A 16,467-nucleotide genomic window follows, 5' to 3' on the forward strand; every position below is an offset into this window, starting at 1 on the left:
TCTTTAAACGGGGACTCTTCCTGTTCCAACAGTCCCTTCCTAAGGAATACTCATGTCTGAAACTCGCCACAGATACCGCTTTGACCTTGGACCTTGTCAAGCAAGTTCTGCAGTCAATAACGATAACATGACTAATCCTTCACAGGCCTTGGTTATAAGTTGGCAGTTTATTTACATATTTGGACACACACCCATTACAATCAACAGCCCCTCCTAATAAATACTGGCGTGCTTACGGACACTTATGTAGTCCTAATTTAAGAGGGACTTCCCTTTCTGTTATTTACATGCGTTTTACTTATCCATGGCAACAGTCTGTGTTGCTGACTTTCTCTTATCTGTTGACGTAGGAGTCTGCAAACTTAAACCAAAGTAACAAAATCACACAGAACAGAACCGTTTCTTTTATTTCCACTCCTAAATGAGTTTTTTGTTTGTCTTTGCTCTGCAGATGACCTGATGGCAGACCAAAGGATGGACATCTCGTCTACAATGACTGACTTCATGTCCCCCGGGTCCACCGACCTTATCTCCAGCTCCATCAGCACACCCGGCATGGACTACACCCGCAAGAGGAAGGGCAGCACTACCGATTACCAGTAAGGACACCGGGAAGGAGAGATAAAAGAAGGGAAAGAAATAATGAAGTAATGAACTAAATGAGGATGAAACAAAGAAAGGAAAGTGGAAAAAAAAGAATGAAAAGGGCAGATTGGAGAGAAAGAGAGGAGGAAAGTAGGAGATGTGGGAAGCAGTGGGGTAAATAAATCAATAACAGTATGTACGCTGCTGTCAGTCAGTTGTTTTTTACACATTTCTCAGTACCTCGACGACACAAACTGATTCATATATTTGTGTTTCTTTGCAGAATTGATGGCTTCTCATTTGAGTAAGTTCAAACATGAGTCGATGTTAATAGATGTAGCACAGAGTTTCATTTATCAAGATCTGAAATATCAATGAGCCACAATTGATTTTGCACCGTGAGATATTGAATAGACTGAAAAGTGAACCCAGTGAACCCCCCTGATGCCTTAAACATTTCCCTCTGATGTTCTTGTTGAGCACTAATATCTCCCGTCTTCCCTCCTTAGTGACATGGACCCGGACAAAGATAAACTGGGAAGGTAAGAGGCCTTCATTACTATGGGGATAGAGCAGCTGCTGTAATCTTCACTATTGTTGTATTTGCTGTAGTTTTATCCCATTCCCTGTTATCCAGTTTCCCTTTTTAAATTAGTTAAACCCAACCTCCCTAACTCCATAGTTCTCAATGCTGAAAGCGTCCTCATTTGTCTTTTAATCTGCTCAGATGGAGAAAATCAATCCATCTTTCAGACCGTGTAGGATGGAACCGGTTTATGGTCGTAGTTGTAGTGGGTGGGGGCGTAAATAATTCTCATTGTTACGCTCCATAACTGCGTGTGAGAAAGAGCTCAATGCTGAGGTTGCTTTTACTGGGCCTCTTCCCCCTCCCTCCCTTTCTCTCCCTGGCTCTTTAAATACCTCCTGTCCTAGAAATTGAACCTCAAACCTTGAAGCTTAATTCTCTCTTAAACATTCCCTTTTTGCCAATTTTCTCCTCTCTAATATTTCTGTGTTTTGTCTTTCCAGTGACCAACAGGGCCGGATTAAGAATGCCAGGTATAACCACTCCCCTATCCGTTCTCTCTCCCCCTCCCCACCGCCGTCTAATCTCTCCTACATGAATTAAATGTCCCTCTGTCTGATGGGCAACAGAGAGAGCTTTGTGTACGTTGATAATAAGAAACTTTATACATTGAAGTGTGTGGATCGGAGCATTATGCGGAACTAAGGGACTGTAAGAGCATAGCTAATGGCTGATGACAAGCTCTCTTTCTCTGGCGTGGAAAGAACAGTCCCACTAGTAGCAGCTAGTGAAGACAGACAGAGCAGTTGGACAGACTCTGGGATGTCCTGAAGGATAGAAACAACACCGAGGGCATTTCCTCTTCAGAGAGCAGCGTGTTCTTAGTGTTGAGCTCCATGATTTACATCTTGTTAGCCTTGTGAGGCCCATTGAAGGATAATTTACTGCGTGCTACTCTTTATACAACAGGTGACATGCAACCAAATGTTTTTTTCTCTTCTTTGGATTTCTGAGGATAATAATCGATGTACGATGACCGTCTGTAACTGTCTGATGCTTCTCCCTCCACAGAGAGGCTCACAGCCAGATCGAGAAGCGTCGCAGGGACAAGATGAACAGCTTCATCGACGAGCTGGCGTCGCTGGTGCCCACCTGCAACGCCATGTCCCGCAAACTAGACAAGCTGACGGTGCTGCGCATGGCCGTCCAGCACATGAAGACACTCAGAGGTTAGGATAAATATTGGCTCAATGTATGAGGGTTTTAGGTAAGCCGTGGTCATAACTGTAAGCGACTAGTATGTAGAGTTCTGACCCTTGTCCAGCTCTGAAGTGAAAAATGTGATCTGCAGAAAGAAAGGACAGGTTTGTAGGTAAACTTTCTTAGTAAGAATTGCAACAGTGTTGACTCTCTCAGCTTCCTGGGTCTATTCATGAACGGAGAACAAAACATGTTGTGATCACTTGAAGGACCATCTTGGAGCAGTTAGGAAGATACCTGTTCAGTAAAGGATATGCTGGTTATTAAAGCCAGATTCACTCGGTACTGATCAACAATCCTGTTGACCGATTGCAAAAAAACTGTTTTTCAGTAAAACACGTCTGTTTACCAGAATCCTGGCTTCATAACTTACTTGAAGTAGATGGAAAATAGCTACTTATGACTTTGACTCCAGAAGGCTCCGAGCAGTGTTACCCGTGCAGCTGCAGAGTGAATACGTCATGCGTGAGCGCCGTGTCTACTGTTGTGTGCAGGTGCAGCCAACCCGTACACAGAGGCCAACTACAAGCCTTCCTTCCTCTCCGATGATGAACTGAAGCACTTGATACTAAGGGTGAGTGCAGTGCAAATTATTAAACTTCCAACATTTAATAGTACCACTTTTTTGTGACATTCCCCATATTTATTCCAGTGTTGTGTGTGTTTGATAATGCAGGCTGCTGATGGTTTCCTGTTCGTGGTCGGGTGTGACCGCGGAAAGATCCTCTTTGTTTCCGAATCCGTCTACAAGATTCTCAACTACAGCCAGGTATGACCATGAGTCGGGTATGACCCTGAGTCGGGTATGACCCTGAGTCGGGTATGACCCTGAGTCGGGTATGACCCTGAGTCGGGTATGACCCTGAACCTGATCCCTCTGTTCTCTCTTTGTGTCTCACACAGAACGACCTGATCGGTCAGAGCCTGTTCGACTACCTTCACCCCAAGGACATTGCCAAGGTCAAAGAGCAGCTGTCCTCTTCTGATACGGCCCCACGAGAGAGGCTCATCGATGCTAAAAGTAAGCAAATCCCCAAACACACGTCATCTATTGTGTAGAATCGGAGCGTTCATCTTAATCTGTTGAGTTCTCGCGGTACCAGGCAGCAAACTCAAGGCTGCCTCATGACGCCAGAAAGCCTCTCCGGTGGTTGTACCGTCTATCGAATGTTGTCATTTTAAAACGGTCAAACCCCTTTTTTCTGCAGTTCATATCTGTGTTTTGTCCATTTATTTTCCTTTTGTGCTGTGATTTAAGTAGCAGCGGTAGTGTTAGCACACTGACGCCTCTGTTATTGTGGATTCAGCTTGTGGTACCAGAGGTTAATAATAGCATGATATATGAGCTTTTATTTTGTAATTTGGCAGAAGGAATTTTCACAAAGAAGAGATTAGGGATGTCACGAGAACCGATACTTCAGTACCAAGTCGATGCCAAATTTCTATAAACGCGACGGTACACGTTTTCTACAGTACCGAAGGTACCGTACGATGCCTGCAGGGTCCGAAATTAACACTCACAGAGCGCCAAATGCGGCTGCTTCTGTCCTCTGCTCACACACAAAACAGCGCCATGCTGAAGCGAGATCCAGAGATCCTTTATGTTCGAGAAGCGGATTCACTCGTGAGGGAAAAAACTGAACTGAACAAACTGAATTTCTATCTTTTGTTGCTTATTGCTTAATCTCTGAGAAGTGGTGTTTTTTTGTTTTTTTTATTGAACTCTGGACTCTTTATTTCCGGTGAATGTTATTGGGAATTGCATTTGATTATCTTACACTTAACTCCCCAGATCCACTTTGTTTGAACCAATCCAACAGCATCCAATCAAGTTTCAGGAGAAAAACCATGAAGAACTAACGTTACATTACTGAGCACCAGTTGGATCCAGTTACTCTGCTGTTAAAATGACGTTACATTTGATGAAGAGCTCATATGACCTGTTTAGGACTGGAGACCTGAGTTGGGACTTGAGTCACAGACTTGAGACTTAACTTGTGACTTGCAAAACAATGACTTGGTCCCACCTCTGGTAGCCTTTACCCAATGAAATGTCACCATGTTAGTGAATTTAAACTACTGCTTGCAATCTGAGATTATATATAGACACATGTACACATTACATGGGATTTACTTTTATTTTTTTCGAATTTGGTATGGAGAATCGTGGTAATTCACTGGTATTGGTATCGACTACTAGATTTCTGGTATCGTGACATCCCTAGAAGAGATGGAAGTCTGATAGATAAAGATAGTAAAAAGCTATGTCAAGGCGATGGTGCTAAATAGAACTGCTCTTTGACCCCCCTACAGAGGGCCGATGGCTAGTAATAGTGGAGTACTTTTTCTCAGTAGAAAAACTATTGTCAGACTGCATGGATGGATGCAAATCATTGCATCATTGAAGACTTAAACAGAGGCAGTGGAAATCGAAAGCCCAAATGAATCTGGCTACAGGAGTTTGAGACGGATGGATGTTATTACACACAAACATGCTTTATTTTTCCCATGTTATTTTTGTGTTTGAGTATGATGAAACAAGTTTCAGCCGATAATGCAATCACGTTCTGAAAGTGTCCGCCCTGGACATTAAAAAAACAATGATATGAACTAAAGAACCCAGAAGTGATAGTTTTGAAAGCTGCTATGTTAACCATTTGCATGTGTGTGTGTATTTTGCAGCTGGTCTTCCAGTGAAGACCGACATCACCCCCGGCCCGTCTAGACTCTGCTCTGGAGCCAGACGCTCGTTTTTCTGCAGGATGAAGTGCAACAGACCCTCCGTCAAAGTAGAGGATAAAGACTTTCCCTCCACCTGCTCTAAGAAAAAAGGTTAGTTCTGTTAGAATTCCAGTTTTAATTCATGTTTTTTTGTCACCCACAATCCTCCTCTCGCCCTGAACAGCAGGTCACGGTAGAAGAAGCTCTGTGCTGCTCAAAGCGTCTGCCCGTCAATCTTTATCTTTGAGAGCCAGTCGAGGGCTCTTCTCTACCTTCAGCCTTTACTCCTCTGTACTTCACACACTGTCGTGTCTCCAGTCTTTCACTTAGCTTCTTTTGAAAGCAACGCCTGCTTCCTGGTCTTTCCTCTCACTCTATTTTTAGAAGCACATCCTTATTAGAAGCAGGAATCACACATCAGTTAGCACGAGGACACCTCCGTTACACAACGGAGGAAGTTGGCCTCATCGAGTGCATGCATTAATGTGTTTATTTACTCGAGCCTTATTTATGGCAGACTGGTGTTAAGCTGTGGGGTGTTTCCACTTAGTTGACCTCTTGACCGCGGTCATACTGGGAAGTCACAGCAGGGATTTGAACAGGTTCTATCCTGCCCAGAGGGATGGGAAGCAGCTCCAAATGATCTGTGCGAGTAAAACTCCAAATTGGTAAGAAGAGCAGTAATTGCTGGCTGATAGTGGGAAATGAGGAAGCTTTCACACCTGTAGGTCGGGTCGTTGTTGCCTTTTTAGTTGTAGTTAGGGATGTTAATAATTAACCGTTTAACCGACATTAAGAATTTTAAACGATTAATGTGTTATCAGCAGTGCAGAGCGGCGGCCATGAGCTAGCCAGCGGGGCACGCTCACATGCACTAAAAGCACAGAGAAGTTATGATTCTAACACACACAGAGAGACTTCATTCTCTGCTCAGGTAGACAATACTCCTCTATATCTTTACATAGACAATAGTTGATGACAATATATCATGACATATTGAATTAAGCACCTTTAAACAAATGGTAAAGTGGAATAATTTTGTATTATATTAGATAATGAAAGCTATAGGGAGTAGGGATGTCAATAATTAACCCTTTAACTGTTAACCGACATTAAGCATTTTAACCGATTAACGCTATCGGTTAAAATGGTTAATAATAAAATGTTAATAAAATTAAAAAGCTGAGCGGCTCAGAGGAGCGGCTCGTCTCTTTAAGGAGAAAAGCTGGTCCACCTTAACAGCCCACCTTAAGAGGCGGAGCCGGAGTTGCAGGATACAGGAAGTCGGCTCCCGGTCTCTGGCTCGCTTGAGCGGAGCGGAGGAGTTTTAGTTTCGTAGAATTTATTCACCGACAAATAAACTGTACACACACTGCTACACCTACGATCACAGCTAGAACACCACCAACAACCTCACACACACACGGACACTCGTTAAAGTTTCGTAGCGCTGACAGACTGTACGTGTGTGGCGGCGGCGGCGAGCAAGAAGCCTCCGGCAATGCTAGAGCTGCTAACGTAGAACAAATACACACACTGTTTATCGGACAATCGCTGCCAATCGTTAATCCGGGCAGACAGAGTATCGTTCCGCCGGGCAGACACACAGCTGACAACCTGCTAAACTAAACTAAATGTGCGGTGGAGACTTTTACTGGGAAAGTGGCTGCATGTCCGCGACACTACACGCAGCATCGTAGCTGCTAAGTTAACGCTCCTGGACGGTGAACTGGGGACTCAGTTGTCTGTTGTGCTCCTACACTGCAGCTGGTGCGAGGCACAAATCTTGTCGGTCAACGGTTAATAATCGGTTAACGAGGTCGGTTATCGGTTAAGATTTGTTTTTCAAAATTAGCATCCCTAGTTGTAGTCCATATCATGTTCACACTGACTCATTCCAACCAAGTGCTGTAGACATGAAGTCCTCTGGACTGACCCGTAACTCAGTGATGGGACAGTTTTGGGGACTCATGTGGATAAATCTAAACTAAGTATCTTTATAGTCACACAACCCAGACTGACTGTGTCACCATTCATGTTGAGTGTTTAGCTGTTTCCTGCAGACTAACTCCATTCTCCCTCTGATCTCCCTCTGCTTTGTGTTTCACAACGGAGAGATGTTAAACTCCTCAGAGGCACATGGTGACACAATATCTTTCCATTTTAGTGTAGAATCTTTTATTCTGATATTTGTATTGAATTTTTCAGAACATGAATCAATAAACAGATCACTCTCACGGGGACCCAAGATATGGAGTCATTTTTTCTTCTTTTTTGTGATAAAACTGGAGATGTGCAGTTATCTTAAGAAGGTAGACACATATCTACAGACCGCTGGTTCAGCAGCGTCTGTGTCTACTCAGGATGCATTCAGGCGTGGTACTGCGTGTAGGCCTGCCTGTAATCACTGTCCCACACTGCAAAGGGAAGAATGTGAGTCCCGTGTGAAGCAGGACAGTTTGTGGTTGTGAAATGACACACAGGTCATGATTTTCCTGTTTAGTGTGTTTACACTACAAGTTATGGATGAATTCCTAGAATGAGTCAAAATGAATGAAACGATGTCTTGAACAGTATTCTGGTCTAAAATAATAATTGTAGATGTATTTTTATTGTGTTGTATGTTGACATGAACTCTGTGTGCCCTCCCCCCCCCACCCTCCGTCACAGCGGACCGTAAGAGCTTCTGCACCATCCATAGCACGGGTTACCTGAAGAGCTGGCCACCCACCAAGATGGGTCTGGACGAGGACAACGAGCCCGACAACGAGGGCTGCAACCTGAGCTGCCTGGTAGCCATCGGCCGCCTGCACCCCCACATCGTCCCCCAGCCCAGCCTGGCGGACATCAGGGTGAAGCCCACGGAGTACGTCTCCCGACACGCCATCGACGGCAAATTTGTCTTCGTTGACCAGAGGTGAGACGCTAAAAGTGTGTAGAGGAGCATTCGGCTTTATTAGGTTCAACATGGGCCCGGTCCTCCATCCTCAACGTTGTCATGTGGACTGTGTAGTGTGCAGTGGTGTTGTATTTATTGGATCACTTTCTACTGAAACGTGTTGATAACATTTAGTTCTTTCTGGGCAAAATAGTTTTACTCATGACCATACCATTACCTTTTCCACCACCCTCGTTCCCTCTAAACCTCTAAAGTCTCTCTGGGTAGATGAGATGACATTACATGTTGCTTTATTCTATTGTAATTGAAATATTTGTGTTCTGTGTGTGTGTAGCGTGAAGAGGCCACAAGTACAACGTCATTGTGCAGCCCTGCGTTGTAGAATACAGTGGATCAGGCTGTATCAGACAGCTGGCTGTAGGACTAATGGACTCACAGCCTTAAAGCTGCAGTAGGCAACAATGTTTTTGGCATCATTGGGCAAAAAATTCCATTATTACCTTTCAGCATATTGTAATTCAAGTGTTCTGAGAGATAACTAGACTTCTGTTCCTCCTCATGGCTCTGTTTTCAGAAGTCTAGATCGACTTTGACCAATCACAGGTCATTTCAGAGAGAGAGCGTTCCTATTGGCTGTGCTCCGGGTTGTGGGTGGTGCTTGGTATTTCCTCAACAGATCTCAACATGGCTGCCGGGTCACAAACTTTCTCATTTTACAGCTAAATCGTGCACTACAAGATGATTCTGAAAACATTTGAGGAGAGAAATAGGCATTAACGTAACAGAACATTGATTCATATTTGATCAGCGCTGCCTAGTTTGACCGTTTGGTCGGTGTTCGCGAGTGATTGACAGCCGGCTCAGAGACGGAAGCTGACGGCAGACCTCAGATCAGCTCTTACTGCTTGTTTTCATCCGGTCTGCGAAATCTTGCAGATGCCATTAGGAGCACCGGAGGACACAGAGGAACAGGATTTTTTTCAGATTACCTGTCTCACATCAGGATATAGTGATTTTTTTAATCCTATTTGCTCCATTTCTACCCACTGCTGCCTTAAAGAAGCAGCTGGTGAACTGGTTTAGTGCATTGATATTGAAGAGTACCGCTGCTCCTTGTTGGTGACTCAGGTTTGACTCCCAACTAAGACTTGAGAAAATTCACATGGGTGTATGTCGAAATGTCAATAACAAACCAATTCAGTCTAAAGTCCCAGCAGTTGATCCGTAACAGCGGTACCGTCCTGCTCCATCATCTGTCCGGTTCCTCTGATACTGTGGAATGAAAAGCCACCGTTCTGTTCAACAATCATTGAGATCTAGATGTCTAGATGAGAATGACCTCATTAAAAAGAGATCAAACACTAGGACCTTGCTTCGAGTGACATTGCTAAAACAAATCAGTTGGCCACAAACTTTAGATCACACTTTCATCCAAACTGACTCTAATTGCTGGAGTAGGTCGTTGTTGAAGCTTTCATGCAGCAGTTGAGACCTCTGATAGTTCAGTTTTAATAGATGACGATCATGCGTACCTTCTGCTAGGCAGCGTGAGTAAACCTATGAGGTGGCGTACTGTCATACTGATGGCAGATTGGTCTCTTAGTAAGTCTGACTAATTATTCACACAATTGAAATTAAATTTTTCTCTGAAATACAGTTTGCAGTTGAAAGTTTTTAAAAAGACCCGAAGATCACTTTTATTTTGAAGGCTGTTCTTACAGGCTCTGAACCGACACGTATAAACTCGCTTTGGCGCTTCACTTCTTCCTCTCTCTCCGGGCTCTCTCTCTCTCTCTCTCTCTCTCTCTCTCTCTCTCTCTCTCTCTCTCTCTCTCTGTTCCCTGCTTCCCTCCACATACTAAAACACACGCCTCATACACACATCCATGCTCATACGCTACACACACACTCTCCCCTCCCGCCCCCCAACAGAGTGTATCGTGGGATGGAGAGACGCCAGAGCGAGTCTCATGCCAGTGCTCGATGTTGCCGATATAGTAATTTACTACATCCCACGTAGAACAAGCTGCAGTCCATCGACTGTATCTGATATATGGCCTACCTCTACTGTCTGGCAGCTCATTTATGTAAAAGATTAAATTAAAGGTAATCATCAGTTCATCAGTTTGGATTTATTTAGCACAGTATTCCACTTATGCTCCTGATGTGTATTGTCACTTTTCTTTTTATATCACGTTATATTTTGCCACAGTAATGTGTGTAGTTCTACCCGTATAAATGTGTGGCTTGTTGTTTGTATCAAGAGTAGCCAGCTAGCAAATTATAGTTGATTTAGATGAATTTCAATAAAGGGACTGTTTGTAACTTCTTATACGTATAAATCTTTGCGGGTCGGTGTCCCATGCGCACTCGCATGTAGCTACGCTGTTCAGACTCAGACTCCAACACAAACTACAGTGAAGCACCAAAACCTCTTGGTTGTATCTAGTGAAGCCCGTCTGTTAAACAGTGTTGGCCGCGGTCGGAGGACGCGGAGGAGACCGTAGCTTTGGTCTCCAGGACCGGAGTCTTCACTCACACACCGCGCACCTCTCACCTCTCACTCTTTCGCTCCACTCTCACATGCATGCGCGCACACGCCACACTGCAGAAGAGGTAGTTTAGCTCTGAGAATATCTAGTGAATGTACAGTGGACGTTTGTGCAGAAATAACTGCTGCAGCTCCTCCAGACCAACAGAGGTTTCCCGTGTCTTGTGAAGTGACGGGGCTCCGCAGAGAGAAACGTTATCGTCTCAGACCAAAACTCCGGTGTCTCCCCTGTTCCCTCCGGCCGCGGTCGGGAGGCTGAGGCAGGAAAAGCCAACACTAGGATCAGCATTGATTCATGGAGAGACCTTCGTCTGGTCAGCTAACATTACTGCCAAGCAGCTGAAATATAGAGTGATATTGTGCTTTTAGCTGACGTGTGTCGCCTCACTGTTTTGACCGATGCTCGTTCATGTCTATGTAGAGCGAGCACAAGCGCGAGCAACAAGACGCTGACTTTCGTTGACTTAACGGCCACAGGTGTCGCTGTTAACAAGACATTTCTGATTCTTACATAGAGTCTCTTTTAAGTTTTAGTTCTGCCAGCATGGTCAGGATTTGTTGAAGGTGGTCACATTTCCATTTCCTATGCAGGAACAATGAGTTAACATGACATGAGTGGTGCTTTTGAAGTGTATCGGTGCTGGACACTGTCTATATCTGTCTGATTCTGTCCATGCTGTAGGACCACTAGTCAACACATGAATGGAGCTAACGTGAATTGATTAATTGCTGAGTTGTTTTTGCTGTTGACCAACATGTAGAGAACTTGTTATCGTTCTTCCTCTCCAGAGCCACAGCCATCCTGGCCTACCTGCCTCAGGAGCTGCTGGGAACCTCCTTCTATGAGTATTTCCACCAGGACGACATCGGCCACCTGGCAGAGTGTCACAGACAAGGTATAGTGGCTGCTGTGGGATGGATGTTAACGGGGTTGCGTCTGCTGCCGCCGTCTGCTGCCTGCTTGACACCCACCTCTACCATCATTATTATCAGCCTTTTTTATTGTTATTAGTATTAGTTATATTTCTATTATTATTACAGCTATTAATTCCAATAGTTGTATCATCACTCTTTTACATCCACTGCTATTGATTTGTGTTATTAGTCCTACTTGTATTAGTTCTTACAGCTGCTGTGCTATTATTGTGGTTGCTGTACATCTCTCCCCGTTTCTTTTCTCTCTCTCTCTCTCTCTCTCTCTCTCTCTCTGTCTCTCTCTCTCCGTCTCTCTCTGTCTGTCTCTCTCTCTCTCTCTCCGTCTCTCTCTCTCTCTCTCTCTCTCTCTCGCTCTCTCTCTCTCTCTCTGTCTCTCTCTCTCTCTGTGTCTCTCTCTCTGTCTCTGTCTCTCTCTCTCTCTGTCTCTCTCTCTCTTTCTCTCTCTCTCTCTCTCTCTCTCTCTCTCTCTCTCGCTGTCTCTCGCTGTCTCTGTCTCTGTCTCTGTCTATCTCTCTCTTCCTCTCCCACCCCTTCCCTCTCTGCCCTCCCACCCAGAGCCTGGTTCTGCTCTAGGTTTCTACCCACTAAACGGGGAGTTCTTCCTGGCCACAGCGCATATCAATGAAATGCTCTGGGTGTGATCTCTTGTTGGGTCTTTAAACTATAGAGTACGCTCTAGACCTGCTCTATATAAAAAGCGTCTTGAGATAACTTCTGTTATGATTTGATGCTATATCAAAATAAATTGAATTGAATTGAATGTCTTCAGTACGTGTCTGTCTTTGCTTCCCGTCCACAGTGCTGCAGATGAGAGAGAAGATCAACACCAACTGTTACAAGTTCAAGATCAAGGACGGCTCCTTCATCACGCTGAGGAGCCGCTGGTTCAGCTTCATGAACCCCTGGACCAAGGAGGTGGAGTACATCGTCTCCACCAACACCGTGGTGTCGTAAGTAGAACGCTCACACACACCTCTGAGACCGCTGGGAGGACGTAGTAGGCCGTGAAATATCCTAACATGTATATATTCCACAGGTGTCCCATGATGGAAGGATCCGACTACCCTCAGTCTGCTGCCTCGCCACAGAGCATGGACAGTGTTCTCACCTCAGAAGGTAAAATACTACTGTAAACAAATGCACACCTGATTTATCAAAAAAACTAAAACAGCCACAGCGGCTGTCAATCATTCATTCTTCTCAATGATGAACACCTCCTCTTCCTCCTGACTGTCGTTGAATAGCTGGTGGAGGAAGGCGGGCGCTGCAGACGGTCCCCGGCATCCCCGGCGGCACCAGAGCGGGAGCCGGCAAAATCGGACGCATGATCGCGGAGGAAGTGATGGAGATCCAGAGGTGAGAGCAGAAATGAAATCAAGAGTATTTCAATCTGGAACATCCCCGTGGTCTAGATTGAATGTAGAGGAAGGGGTGGAGGACGACACCGAGACCGTATGCCATGATGTATCTGGGCAAATAGGAAACTCGTGTGACTCCTCTGATGGATGTTATATCCACTTATTGTCATGGAAATGCCGTTTAACCCTCTGAGACCCACAATAGACCCGTTTTTGTCTTTTTAGGGGGGTACAGGGTTTTTTTAGGGGGAGATAGCAGGTCAACAATAGATCTCACGTAGAAGTGGTGTACATCATCTGAAAGCTAGGAACCTGGAGATTCATTCTAGATGCTGCTCAGCACTGTGTGTCAAGTTGTTCTAGTCATAAATCAGGAATAAACATGAATTAATTCATCCCCATGCTCTATTATGTCTCATAAGTTGTTGCAGACCCCAGTATGCAGAAATATTCAAATACACCATTTTAGAATAGGCGAAAATAACACATTAATGAAAAAAACGGCATGGTTTTTGCCCCAAACTTTATCCGTAGAACCCATTTTCATCATATCTGGAGGTCAGAGGTCAAGGGGTCCCCTCTGTGTGGATATGTATGTGTACCTGTCGTCCCAGTGAACGGCTCTGACTCAAACTCAGAGCGAATGAAACCTACAAACTGTGATGTTTCACAATCCTCACCCTCTCTCTGTCTGTGTGTCTGTCTGTCAGGATTCGAGGCTCCTCCCCCTCCAGCTGTGGCTCCAGCCCTCTGAACATCACCAGCACCCCCCCACCTGACACCTGCTCCCCAGGGGGCAAGAAGGTAACACATCCTTTTTACATTTTTCGTAGCTATTTCATCACTAAATTCACTTCTGAAAATGTTTTGAGGCGAGACATCAACTGTGTAGATTTAGAATATTGACAGTTTTACAATATTAGATGGCGAATCGACAACATTTGCTCTGACGTTTTCGGAGTTTAGAAGCTCCACAAACTGCCGTGACAGCTAGCTAGCGCCTGTAGCGCCAGCCGGGTAGTCATGCTCACAGACCGCTATGAGCTGGCTCGAGCTCTCTAGAGACCGGTCTGTAGACGAGAGGCTATTATTTCCTTGTTGACGGATAGTTTGTTTAAATATCACAACATAAATGTCCGTTATATCTGAACGAGAATCTGCGATTATCTGCCTTTTTGGAGTTTCAAAGCTCCACAATCGTCTGCGGGCGTAGCTCGCTCAAAAGCCGGTCAGTGACGCTCACAAATCGGCTGCAGAGCAGCAGAAAGTGGCGAGGGAGGAGGCGAGGGAAAGAGCTGCCTCTGACGGGGCAGAGAGATTCCTGCTGAGACAACACATTACTCTAATATCTGGAGGGAGATCAGTCCTTGTCCTTATCTTGTTTAATCTGAGGTTGCCAGACAACCGCTGAAAAGGTGAGGTCCCAAATGTCAAACTATTCCTTGAAAAATTAGATGTATTAAAAAAGTAACGGTGCTCCGTCGATGTCAAAGTTGCTGATCCGAAGTATCAGTTAACGGTTGGTAGCGGCTGAAATAAAGCAATCTGGACCCGGTGCTCTCTGTACTGTACCATCCGTGTTGTTGTCCCGTCAGCAGGACTCCACCGTGGTGTCCCTTCACGCCTGCTGTTATTAAAAGTGATAAAACAAAGTAGAGTGTGTAGTTGTGGACTTGTCCCTCAGTATTCTGTGGACAGACACAAAGACATTTGTGGACAGAATGGAAACCTGTGTATGTGTGTGTGTCCCGTCTATAGATTCAGAACGGAGGGACCCCCGACCTGCCGAGCACAGGGATCATTCCTGGACCGGACTCCGTAGGCTACCCCTACTCCAACCAGTCCATCATGAGTGAGTTGGACATCAACACACACACACACACACACACACACACACACACACACACACACACACACATGCTTGTTTATAGACAATATCAGGACTTGAAAAAAACGTGACAAATGTGGACGTGCCTTTCCCAAGGTGCTAGAGACCTGGGAATCAAAGTATCTCCGAGCCATGCTTCTACGAATACATCCATCTGTTGAGATTTTGTCTAAGGCTTTACTTTGGTCAGACCTGATTTTAATGCTACGGAGACTCTAGAACACTGTGGTGAGTTCGGAAAAATGAGGACCCCAAAAATGTCCTCATTTTTCCGAGCGTCCTGATATTGAAGGTGTGTTATCATAAAATTGTCCTCATTTGTCATGAAAACAAGCACACACACACACACACACACACACACTCACTATACACACTCACTATACACACTTTCTGACCGACGTTGTGAGTTTGTCTGTTTCCTAAACGACCCGTCCTCCATCCAGGTGACAACTCCCACCTGAGTATAGACATCATGGACGAGCCCGGTTCCAGCAGCCCCAGCAACGACGAGGCGGCCATGGCGGTCATCATGTCCCTGCTGGAGGCGGACGCCGGCCTGGGCGGCCCCGTCGACTTCAGCGACCTGCCCTGGCCTTTGTGAGGAAGCGGAGGGAGGGAGGGAGAGAGAGAGAGAGAGAGAGAGAGAGAGGGAGCACCAGAGGCCACTGATGGACAGAGTTCAGTCCGCTCGGATTCTGGCTGCCCTCTGTACACGATCACACTGCAAAAAGTTGTATTCTAATAGAAAGGGCTGTAGATACTGAAGATTTTCTCCTACAAGTACTACACACAGCAGAGCAGAGGCTCTCACCGCTGTTCACATTTCACTGCTACTTTCATTCATCATTCCCTGAAAGGTGGACAAGCGACCCCTGGATTTCATTGGGGTTTTTCTAGAAATACCTTGATCCTTTTTGCAGTGTTGCCACGGTGAGAGACCGGTATAAAGGGGACCCCCTGTTACAGGTGTAGACTGATGGACTGAACTCTTGTCTACCGGTGGCTCTGGGCCCGTCAGCCAGCGGTCAGCCAACGCGGGACTCCTGACACGTTCACAGACACTGGGTGAACTCTGATGTTGGGTGGGGGAACGCTTGATTTCTGCCTCCTGCCGCAACACGTTCTCGTAGGATGTCGACGGGGGAACAAACACGTCTGTTTTAGCCAGCTGATCTCCAACAGTTCTCGTCCTCCTCCTTTATTCCCCAAGCCACAAGACGCCACGAGCAGGTCTATTTCACTTCATTATAATAATGACAGGAAAAGCCTCCCAGCTGCTGTTTCCTCAACTAACATGATCTCTGTTTTCTACAAGCTACTCTAAAGCTCGTCCTCACTAAATTATATTCTCCCAGAATGATTTCTCCTGAGTTTAAAGCTCCGTTTTTAAACACAAAAGAATGTTAAAAACATTTTAAAGCTGTCCAAAAATAATACTCCTGAAGTTCATGCGAGTGTCTTGGTAGAGGTCTTCACAAGTCCGTAATGATGGACCAGTCCAACACCTGACACGATGTGCATAAATACATGTTATTATTTCAACCACGTCCAAACTGAGACTGGACCCAAACAGCCAAACAGAGAGACAACGTCAGCAGCACGACGTTTAACACAATCAGCAGGAGAAGCAACACGTTGTTCTAGGAGCTTCCACGCGTCATCGGTTACTGCTCCGGCTCCTTCTGCTGGACCACCAGTCCCAGTCCCACATTACATTCTCTACGGTACGACCGAGTGTTAGGG

At 45.4% G+C, this 16,467-nt stretch overlaps 1 protein-coding gene across 5 annotated transcripts in view; it reads left to right on the forward strand.

Annotated features, from left to right (window-relative positions):
* bmal1a (basic helix-loop-helix ARNT like 1a) overlaps positions 1-16,467 on the forward strand; it is a 30,430-nt gene extending 13,963 nt beyond the window's left edge. For 4 of the 5 annotated variants that reach the window (XM_074631532.1, XM_074631537.1, XM_074631535.1 and 1 more), the window contains 17 exons: positions 452-599; positions 869-889; positions 1,095-1,127; positions 1,615-1,644; positions 2,183-2,340; positions 2,866-2,945; positions 3,048-3,140; positions 3,275-3,392; positions 5,054-5,203; positions 7,763-8,009; positions 11,332-11,438; positions 12,278-12,428; positions 12,515-12,594; positions 12,723-12,834; positions 13,547-13,640; positions 14,595-14,688; positions 15,168-16,467. In XM_074631532.1, coding sequence (XP_074487633.1) covers positions 452-599; positions 869-889; positions 1,095-1,127; positions 1,615-1,644; positions 2,183-2,340; positions 2,866-2,945; positions 3,048-3,140; positions 3,275-3,392; positions 5,054-5,203; positions 7,763-8,009; positions 11,332-11,438; positions 12,278-12,428; positions 12,515-12,594; positions 12,723-12,834; positions 13,547-13,640; positions 14,595-14,688; positions 15,168-15,325 — 1,874 coding nt within the window. In that variant the 3' untranslated portion in view covers positions 15,326-16,467. The remainder of the gene's footprint in view (positions 1-451; positions 600-868; positions 890-1,094; positions 1,128-1,614; positions 1,645-2,182; positions 2,341-2,865; positions 2,946-3,047; positions 3,141-3,274; positions 3,393-5,053; positions 5,204-7,762; positions 8,010-11,331; positions 11,439-12,277; positions 12,429-12,514; positions 12,595-12,722; positions 12,835-13,546; positions 13,641-14,594; positions 14,689-15,167) is intronic. The other variant, XM_074631536.1, reaches the window with a different exon arrangement.

Source organism: Sebastes fasciatus, chromosome 4 (assembly GCF_043250625.1).
Source record: "Sebastes fasciatus isolate fSebFas1 chromosome 4, fSebFas1.pri, whole genome shotgun sequence".
Lineage (NCBI taxonomy): Eukaryota > Metazoa > Chordata > Actinopteri > Perciformes > Sebastidae > Sebastes > Sebastes fasciatus.